This window comes from Lepidochelys kempii, chromosome 1 (assembly GCF_965140285.1).
Source record: "Lepidochelys kempii isolate rLepKem1 chromosome 1, rLepKem1.hap1, whole genome shotgun sequence".
Taxonomy (NCBI): domain Eukaryota; kingdom Metazoa; phylum Chordata; order Testudines; family Cheloniidae; genus Lepidochelys; species Lepidochelys kempii.
This window is the reverse complement of record NC_136380.1, coordinates 187,622,277-187,632,750: the sequence shown is the minus strand read 5'-3', so window position 1 is coordinate 187,632,750 and position 10,474 is coordinate 187,622,277. Positions and strand designations below refer to the sequence as shown.

At 48.2% G+C, this 10,474-nt stretch overlaps 1 protein-coding gene and 2 non-coding genes across 4 annotated transcripts in view; 1 reads left to right on the top strand and 2 right to left on the bottom strand.

Moving 5' to 3' along the window:
- The first annotated feature begins 1,823 nt into the window (after positions 1-1,823).
- TRNAP-AGG (transfer RNA proline (anticodon AGG)) lies at positions 1,824-1,895 on the top strand. The gene has a single exon. It is a non-coding gene; the product is annotated as a tRNA-Pro (tRNA).
- Positions 1,896-2,782: 887 nt separating this feature from the next.
- TRNAP-CGG (transfer RNA proline (anticodon CGG)) lies at positions 2,783-2,854 on the bottom strand. The gene has a single exon. It is a non-coding gene; the product is annotated as a tRNA-Pro (tRNA).
- A 2,688-nt stretch (positions 2,855-5,542) lies between these two features.
- Positions 5,543-10,474, bottom strand: part of RCSD1 (RCSD domain containing 1) — a 45,115-nt gene continuing 40,183 nt past the window's right edge. Inside the window, exons 6-7 of one of the 2 annotated variants that reach the window (XM_073304917.2) lie at positions 9,245-9,942; positions 5,543-7,962 (exon numbers count right to left, since the gene is read on the bottom strand). In XM_073304917.2, the coding sequence (XP_073161018.1) occupies positions 7,938-7,962; positions 9,245-9,942 (723 nt within the window). In that variant the 3' untranslated portion in view covers positions 5,543-7,937. Of the gene's footprint in view, positions 7,963-8,015; positions 8,156-9,244; positions 9,943-10,474 lie in introns of those variants that run through there. The other variant, XM_073304926.2, reaches the window with a different exon arrangement.

Genomic DNA, 10,474 nt, shown 5'->3' with positions numbered 1-10,474 from the left:
ATCTTTACTTCCTAGAGCCTCTGCCAATATGCAAAAGGAAAAGCAGTACTTGTGGCACCTCAGAGACCAACAAATTTGTTTGTGCATAAGCTTTTGTGAGCTACAGTACACTTCATCGGATGCTCACCCTTGCCTCCTCACCAGCCCCTTTTCTAACTAGTAGCCTCCATCTTAACAGAGCACTCCCACCTAATCTTTCTCCTAAATAGCCTGCCCTTTTTTTATCCCAGCAAGCTTGGTTTAGTCACATACTTCTCCTTGTCATGTGACTCCTATGTTCAGTCCCTTCACCTGGGGAGGTGGGCTAAGCCTCACACAAGAGCAGCTGAGCCCGAAACCACTTAAAGTGTCAGCTCACCCTGTGAGTTGTAAGAGCATCTCTCTTCAAGTATATTTGGATGAGGCCTACTCTGGACCTATTCTTTTCAGGTAATAAACATGAGGTACAAAAGACTGAAGTGTCAAAAGAGGAGGTGCTGGAACAAACTTTTTAGAGTGTCCTGCAGAGCATACTGGTGGTTTTGTTTTGTTCACATCATGTCCCTATGCGGAAACTAGGAGTCCTAGTGTTCAATATCCCATCTTGATCTGAGCTTCCATGATTGCTCAAATGGGCAGCAGGATGCAGCACTCAGTGCTGCAAAAGGCCTATTTTGATCCAAACAGAGCTGCTTGAGAACTCTGCAGGTCCCACTGTGGAATTGCTCAGTCTCAGTCCAAGCAATATGGTTCATATATTGCATGGTCCACCAAACAGTACACCAGTTCACTGCCTTGGAGTGGTCCTTTCCAGAGAAACTACAGGTCCAAGAATGGTGTTCCAGCTCAATTAAAACATCCTCTGTATTAAAATGAGCACAGCTGCAGCCTACATTGTAGAAAAACATAGCGCTTCCCTTAGATCATTCCACCGTAAGCCAAGGCTCAGAGATCATGCTAAGAAACAGACTATTGTAGGTGAAACTGAGCTCAGAATGTAACCTAGTCTGACCACCTTTAGAGCTGCAAAACCTTATCTTTTGCAAAGCCAACCAATAATAACAATGCTAAGATAATTTTTAAAAATCCAAATACAGTGACTGACTCATAAGACGGTAGGAGCAGATCCAATTTTGTTCTGAGTCCTGATTCTCTTATATAACTGTACTTCAGCACCTGGATGCTATGGTGATTGGTTCTTTGTAAATATAACAGGCAGATAGGTGTATAATGCCCAAGAGACTTTTGAATAAAAGCAGACACCCCTATGCCCATGTAGCATCGCACTGGAGTCAGTAAGGATCCTCACAGTTGGAGGGATCCATCTGTGTGGCTCAGATTGCAGGGTTGGGACCATAGTTATTAAATTAAATATTTGTCTATCATTAAACAAGGTGACTTTGCTGCTTGACATTGTTATAACAGCCTGTTTTCTGTGGGCTTTTATTCCTTCTTAATTTTGAGCTCTTAAATGGTCTATAGATCTTGTACTGGGTCACTGCACGGGGTGAATTTTTCCCAAGGAGAAGGCAGCTCTTACAGATCTGAAGGATGAAAAGGGATCATACACTGGCCCTCAGGTTTGATTAAAGAGTCTGTGCAGTTCCATGTGCATTATTATCTCTATTACAAATAATAGTATTGTTTATCTAATTAATTAATTTGAGTCTAATAAAAATTCTAATAACAAATGAAGGGGTAATGCACGATCCTTGGTGGCAGAACCTACATAGGGGGCAGAATAGAGCTAGCGTAACAACTGGCTAAATCGGAAATATCCACATAGATAGGACTGAACCAACGTTAGCTTCCTTTGCAGTAGCTAGAAAGCTGCCCATATAGCGGGCTCGTTGGTCTAGGGGTATGATTCTCGCTTAGGGTGCGAGAGGTCCCGGGTTCAAATCCCGGACGAGCCCTGTTTTTCTCTTCCCAACCCTTGAACAGTTCTACGATCATTTTACATTGTTTTTATTGAAAGTGCATTTACACATCAAGATAAAAGAAATGGGGAAATAGCTGCAACGAAAAACATGGCCCTCTTGCTTTCCGTATTGACAGTGCATTAATTTGAATATTAGATTTATTCTCACTGCTTCGCGAGTCCCCTCGCCTCCTCCACACGAGCAATATATTATTAGCCCCACTTTTCCCGCAAGTACCCCCATACAGCCTCCTCTTCTGCGGCCTCTAATAACATTGCTCAACCCTTTAATGAGACTAGCATTACGGGGCGGGGGACTACGTAGAGAGCCCGGGGGGGGGGAGGGAAGGCGGCAGGAAGAAACACACCTTGGGGTGCACGGGGAGAGCGGATGCTGCCTGTGTATTTCCCCTCTCCTCCCGTGCCCCCTACTTCGTCTCCCTATGACCCTGTCCTCCCCACGTTCCTATGGGTCTGTGCCCTCCCTAACCCTAACCCTCCTTGTCACGGGGGGGCACCTCCCACGTATTTACAAAGGGAAACAATACAGCAATCTCTCTTTGCCTGCCTCCCCAGCCTGATCTCACTGTTCAATTTTTGTGTCTCCACTTGCAGGATCCCCTACTTTCCCCACCCCCAGGACGCCCGGCCAGCCACTGCCCCCCTGTGCACCCCTTCCCCCTGTGCACCCCTTCCCCCTGTGCAACTCCCACCCACCCCAGTTACCCCCCCCCCCTTCTCTGCATTGCCCTCCTCCCACCCACTTCACCTTGGGCTCCTTCCCTTACTGCCCTCGGGGCCCCGCTGTCCAGGTAATGCAATAAAATGAACTGAGGGATCAAACCCACAAAACGGGAGGGCTCGCGCCCCCCCTTTCCAAGCGGGCTCGTCCGGGATTTGAACCCGGGACCTCTCGCACCCGAAGCGAGAATCATACCCCTAGACCAACGAGCCGCTGTCTGCTCCTTTTTCCCCAGCTAGACTTTTCACTATTATCCCGCCTCTTCCCTGCAGCGCGCCAGCCACTACCAGTGTGGGCCCTCCCCCGCCCCACTACCGGATGGTTCCGCCCATAGGCGGCCCCTGCTGGAAGATACCATTCCGCTCCCCACTAGGATCCCCCCGCCTGATGGTATCGCCTTTCCAGCGCCCACAGTCAGCCCGCTCAGCCGCCCCCATCTGGCAGATACTATTCCGATTCCTGCCGTGGGGGAGGGCGCCTGATGGTAGGTCTCGAGCCCTCTGTGGGAAATCCCCCTCTGCGCTTTCCCCCGGGGACTCCTCAGCCCCCTAAACTCTGAGGTAACACACTGTCCCGCAACGGCGGCTGGGTTCGAGCAGAGCGAGCTCATCCCTAGTGGAGGGGGGGGCGGTCTTTCCCGCTTCTGCTCCCCCCCACACGCTGCGGTCCGGACGTTCCGTCCTTCCCCCTGCTCCCATCGTGGAACCATGGTTTCGCCCGGCCCGCCCTTCCCCACTGGGCTTCAGGGGACGGTCGCTCGAGTTACCCGGATGTTGCTCCCTTTCCCCTGAACAGCGGGCCCCTCCCGCCCTGATTCTGCCCTGTTGAGACCTAAGCAGGTGGGGGTGGGGGGAGCTAAGCAGCGCGGCGCTCTCCCACTCGGCGGGCCGGCGCGCGCGCGCGCGCGCGGAGGGGGCGGGGCGGGGCGGGGCGGGGCTCCCTAGGCGGGGGCGTGGCCAGGTTCGATTCACCGCCCCGGGGCCTCTGGCCACGTCAGGCCCAGCCCCGCCCCCTGGCACCGTCACAGGCTTTCTGGGTGAGCCCGGCCGTTCACGGGGCCTCCCTCTGCGCTCCGGTTTCCCTTGCGTGGAACGGGGCTAATACGCTAAAAGATGGTGAGGCGCATGGAAATCTGCCGCTGAAAAGCGCTGGGGAAGAACTAGGTGTTAATACTGCTGGCAACGCCTTTCCAAAAATCACTCTTCCACCAACAGCTGCTCCCCTTCCTCGCCTCCTGGGCCTTTCATCTGGCTCCCGTTGCAGTTTAAACCATTCAAGCCGGAAGACACAACCACAGACCTCAGAAGACCTCGGCTGAACACAGCTGCCCAAACTCTTAGCTTTGATGTTGCATTCCTTTCCCCACGCTGTTGTGTTTTGTTTCTCTCCATCTGAAGTTCTTCTGGGCAGGAAGCTTGTATTGTTACGCTACTTACCTGTAATGCACCAGGCCCTGCCAAAGGCGCTACATAAATAATAGCATTTTCTTACTTGTGGTGTTTTCCTGTCCAATCATTAAGAGTTTTAGGATCTGGTCCTGTACTCTTCTATCCAGAGATTTTGAGATGCCACTGTGGCTACCCTGGGTCTGAATGCACAGTCCAGGGCCCCTTGTGTTTTTATATAAAATAGTTTTTAATGTAGGTTGTGTGTAACTAGTAACTATCATCCAGCAGGTCCACACAGGAGATATGTGGAGGTCTGCAGCTCAGACCTACTCACAGAAAAGCTGGGGAGATTGCCTGCTTTAACGCATATCTTTTCTCCACCCCTCTCTTCACACACAGAGCGTCTTTGATCTAAGACAGGTCGGGCAAACTACAGCCTGTGGGCTGCGTCCAGCCTGTCAGACCTTTTAATCCAGCCCTCGAGCTCCTGCCGGGGAAGTGGAGTCTGGGGCTTGCCCCACTCCACGTGTGGTGTGGCTCCGCATGGTTCCCGGGAGCAGCGGCATGTGTCCTCTCTGGCTCCTATGCATAGGGGCAGCCAGGGGGCTCTGCACACTGCCCCTGTCCCAAGCGCTGGCTTTGCAGCTCCCATTGGCCAGGAACCAGTGTGCAGAGCTGCCTGGCTGTGCCTCTGCATAGGAGCTGGAGGGGAGAACATGCTGCTGCTTCTGGGAGTTGCCTGAAGTAAGCGCCTCCAGGAGCCTGCACCCCGATCTTCTCTTGCACCCCAACTCCCTGTCACAGCACTGATCCCCCTCCCGCCCTCGAACCCCTCGGTCCCGGCCCGAAGCATCCTCTTGCCCCCCAAACCCTTCATGCCCAGCCCCACCCCTGAGCCCGCACCCCCAGCTGGAGCAATCACACACACCCTGCACCCCAATCCCCTGCCCCAGCCCCCTCCCACCCCCTGAACTCCTCATTTCTGGCCCCTCCCCAGAGCCCTCACCCCCCTCCTGCACCCCAACCCCCAATTTTGTGAGCATTCATGGCCCGCCATACAATTTCCGTACCAAGATGTGGCCTTCAGGCCAAAAAGTTTGTCCACCCCTGATCTAAGATGTCCTTCATGCAGTAAATTCTCTTCACCCACTCAGCAAGGCTACACTCCCTCAATCCAATACTGAACAGCTCCCCATCTCTCCTTCTAGGACTCTGTCTGTTACCATAGAATAACAACAGACCTATAAACAGACAACAGAAGAAAGAGCCCCTTTAAGTAGCGTCTGCCACATGGAAGCAGAGAGTGACATCATACCTGCTACACCATTGTGGGTGTGGAGGGGCAATTTTGTCTGAAGGAAAACCTTTATTCGTACCATGGAATCTTTAATGGCTACACAGGTAGGATTTGTGTTTTTAAGATCTCATCCTGAAGACCTTCACACAGTGAACTTTAAGAGGATGAATAGTTAAGTCAGAGCTATCAGTACTGGGACCTAGCTCCAGGGAGTCCACAAATTTCAAACTTGATGGTTTAACACTACACTATCCACTTGTTGTAATCCCACCCTCATTCTGCCTGCTGCTACCAGCTCTACCCATCCTGGTTTGGGCTTCTGCAGCTCCCCAGGAAGAAACACTTATTTTTCTTTTCAACTCCACTGTTTTATTTCCTCTGTTTTTCCATTATATTTTCAAGATGAGGGGGACAAATTCCACCCTCTTGACCAGCACACACATTCTCTAAACATGCACACGCATATATACAGTAATGGACAATCACACACGTCCAGATACATCAGCTGAGAAAAGAAGTGTTATAGTGATGCCTGTAGCCTGGCCTGGGATACAAGTCCAAGCAAGCCGATTAAAACATATTTCAAAGGTGATGACACTTGCTGACATGGCTCAGAGAGGGTGTGAGGGTTGCATATACTGAGAAACCTCTTCTAGGTACAAATGGCAACACCAATCACTTTTCACTGGTTTTGAATGAACAATACCTTAGTGCTTTCATCTGGGAGGATGGGAGGCAGGACACATTAAGTAGAACATAAATCCATTTGTCTTTTATGACTTTAGTACGGGTAAAAGGTGACACATAGGATATTATTTATTTGTATAGCTGTAGTGCCTAGGAGCTCCAGTCATGGTTTAGGATCCCATTGTGGTAGGCTCTGTACAAACACAGAACAGAATGACCCTCTGCCTCATAGATCTCCATCCACAGAGCAGGTGCAGCAGAGCCAGGTTCCATCACTCTCAGCCTTGCCAGTGTGTCTAACCCCTGTCCTGGTGCAACTGCTTCAAAGATGAAAGGGAGTTCAGTCTCCACGGCCATTTCAGACTTTGGCCTCTTCAGTGATACTGTCGGGTCAGGGGCGGTGTTGGGTGTCAGATAATGTGCTGTTGGTTTTAGTGAGGTGGACACCTGTCCGTCAGGAATGGGATTGTGATACTCCCCCAAACCCATTTCATGTAGACTAATCAATAGCTAATGCAATCTGGAGGTACATGGCTCCATAGCCCAACCACAACTAGTCCCCTGAGCCAGCTAGTCCTTTGAAAGTTTTAACAGAACCCTAAATGCCAGCTCCAAGCACTTATATGGCCTCATCACCATAGTATCTGAGTACTTCTGCTGTTATCCAGTCCTTTCAAACACTCCTTCTAAATGCTCTAAGGCAGTGGTTCTCAAACTTTTTATATTGGCAAACTCCTTCATACAGCAAGCCTCTGAGTGGGACCCCCCCTTATAAATTAAAAAACACAGGATTTTATATTTAACACTCTTTTAAATTCTGGAGCAGGATTGGGGATGGAGCTGGGCTGGCGGGGCTCGGGCTGCCAACCCTGTGCATGGCTGACAGCTCGTGACCCCCTTGTAATAACCTTGTGACCCTCTGAGGGGGTCACGACCCCCAGTTTGAGAACCCCCACTCTAAGGAGAGAACCTGGCTCCTTAAAATAATTTTTTCATGGGATGATAGTTCACCAGTTCAAATTTAGCCTAGGCAATAGGCGAACCACGGCCATTGGGAGTTGTGGGTGGCTGTGCAAAAGTAAACAAATGGTCTGGCGGCCTGCCAGCAGATTACCCTAACAGGCCACAGGTTGCCCACCACTGCCATAGTAAGTGAAACTCAATCATACATAGGCTGTTCACTAGCTTACATGAAATGTATAGGTTATTTCAGTCCAGTTTGCAGTAAACAAGTGTCCATTTCACAAAAAAATTAAAAGTGATTCTAACTGGCCACTTGTTGGCAGTCTCAGTAGAGTCCAAAGACTGAAGATGTCATGACAACTGACTTACTTGCAAGGATCAAGTGTAACAGTTGAATACAGTGGTGGAGTAGTATGAGGAAAGCTTGCACTATTACTTCCCATGCTGTAAGTGTTCTGTGGATATGGTACTTCAGTTGCTACTTCTCACCAGCACGAAAAAAACCACACACAAAAAATCCTATAGAAAAATAATCTTTAGCTGTTAGGTGTTTCATATACAGATTTGCCAGCCCAACACTAGTCCAAGTAGATATTCATCAAAGATGCTGTATAAACCATTTTAAAATGATCTTCTCCAGATTTAGGATTCACATTGTCTGCCATACAGCATATATATGTGTAGAGAGAAAATCATTTTTCCCTACTTTTAAAAACTTCATTTACTTACATTTGAAAACTGAAAATATTTCAAAGGAAGCTATTTAAAAAGGCAAAACTTATATATGTCCAAAACTGATAAACTGCATCAAAGTCCAACATGGGGGAGCAAACAAAATTTGGAACTCTGCTGTAATGGTGAACAGTGGGCCCAGAAATGGTGGTGGTTGTCATGCCCAAGCTACTGTGCATCAGGTCTCCAGACATAGCCATGAAGTTGTTCAATATACCCCAAGAAAAGTCAGCCAGTACATCCTTTTTGAACCCTGCAGCAAAAAAAAAAAAAAAAAGTCTTAATTCCAGTCTCTCCTTCCCATTGCTACAGAATGTTATGGGTAAGAGCAGTGGACATCTTTGATGTTATTAATATTCTGCTGCTCTATTGCAAGGGAGAGTCCTCCAGTAGCTGCACCTTAATTGGACGCTTTGGCTTCTCTTCACATTAAAGTCTCCTGTGTCCTGATTGGGTTCAGCATTTTGAGAGAGAAAGAATGATAGAAGACAGTAAGGAAAGTTATAAAAATAAACATATGTTACAATTTTATATTGATAGGAGTCGCTAGGAAAATCTGGAATCTGAGTGTCTTTTTGGCCATCTTTTATAATTGGGTTATGGTTTTCCTGCTATAAATTTGAAAGACAGCTGCAGCCAGACCACTCCAGACTGATTTCCTCTGTTCTCACCAGCTAAGCTGGGTCAGACTTGGATTGAAGACAGGGAATCAACTTTTTTCAGTTTTTAAACTTTCCTATCCAAATTCATTCTGGATCTTTTCTCCCTACAACATGCCCTTTAAGACACAGATTTGAGCCCTCCAAACTCAGATAGTTCAGTAAGAAAGCAGGACGGGGGAAATGCAGAGGGTCCCATGTTGCTGGGGTGCCTTTTCATCAATGTAACTCTGTAATAGCTAGTGTGCAGGTGGCACCACTGCCCTCTTGGATGGAATGGGAGACCTGTTTAGGTGTGTGGGATTATGTTGGTCACCAGTGGTTAAAGGCCAGGTACGATGAGTGTAAACCCTAATATAGCTAGTGGAAATTCTCCTTTACCTCAAGTGGTAGAGGCCTGTGTTTTCTGATTTAGAAGGAACAAGTTTGTGTGGTTCAGTGGGTGACCACGAAATTGGTATGCTTGCACCACAATTAGGGCTGACAGTGCCAACAAGAGATTTGAAAATGTCCCTTTTAATCAGACACTTTAATCTAAATGGTCTCAGGGTGAAAAATGCTTTTTGCCACATGTACTTTCAAAATACTGGGCAGCTGAGCAAAGTGTCAAAGGTCAGCATTTCTTTCTCTTTTTCACCTACCATCCCTTTCACTGTCATGCCAGCCTGGGGAGCTGAGCCTTTTAATTGTCTGTATTAGATGCTCTGATATTGAAGTTGATTTGTACTGGGATTTAACAAGCACCAGAGGGAAATGGTAACACTGACACTCTGGCACAAGTGCCTTTTTATTTTTAAGGCAAAACGCTTGTGAGAACCTCTGGTATTTCATGAGTAATTACCATGGTGGCATCTCTCATCTCTGCTTCGTACTTACTCTGTGCCCGGTTCTTGCATTGGCAGCACACTGTGATGCTCACTGGCAGTTCCTGTGTCTGCTGCCAGCTGCAACATCCCCATCTTCAGGGACTTTTCCTGGGTGTCTGATGTTTCCTGTGTGTCTTTGCCCTCACTGTTTTCTTCCTTTTTCACCTCTTTATTTTCTTTGTTCCTTTTTTCCTGTTCAGAGGCATTGCCACCCTCCCTTTCCCCCAGGGTGCTCCCTTCCTTATTCTCTGGGGTGTTCTGGCACAACTTCTTATCCTTATCTCCCATGGTACTTGGGCATGGCTTCTCCTCTGGCGTGCTCTGGGATGACTTCCTCTCTTCCTCCCCTGGAGGGCTCTGGCACGGCTTCTCCTTATCTCCTGTGCTGCTCTTGCGTGGTTTCACTGCTTCTATTTCTTTTTCTCTCTCCTCTTTGTTTTCTGTCCTGCTGGACCCTCTCCCTGAGGGTGGCTTTTCATTGGATCCTATCTGTTTCTGCATCAGTTTACTGCCTGTTTCACACACAAGTGACTGTGACTCCTCTTTCTGACTCTTAGGCACGAATACCTCATCACCATCCTCTTCTTTGACCCCATTTTCTTGAGATGATCCAGTCGCCCTTAAATCTTCACCATCTCCGGAGTCTGACTGGGACTTTCGGAATTTCCTGGAAGGGGGTCTGCGCTTCAGTGATCCCCGTGTCCGCACCTAAGAACAGGTAAAGCTGAGATTGAAGAATTTAAATAAACCACACCAGTGTACAGTGTCAGCCCAGAAACTTAGGGTGAATGACTTTGATGCTTAGCTGGTGACTCAAGACACCGGTTCTCCTTCTCATTGACACTTTGAATAAGTAGTGAGAGATCATTACCCCATTTAAACTGTGGCTCTCTCTCCAATTTACATTATCAAATCTGAAAACATTAAGTTTGACTACAAGGACACTAGACTCGATATATAGTTATTTATGAGTGAGGAATTACTTTGGAAACCTCTGCCATTTTATTTTGGGCACTGGGGTGATGAGAAAGGATAGAGAAGTTTTACTTCTCAGTAATCTGAGGACCAATGGTGAAATCAAGCAGTCCAGATTCTCTCCCCATTGTTGCCAATTCATCTGAGTCCTAATCTGCAGAAGCCCCTGCTATTCTGGTATGTCTTAGGCCTCCCAACTTCTCCCAGTTGAAGGCTGTTTTGGCAGCTAGCCTGCAAACTAAGAACTGCACCTAACTGCATAAAC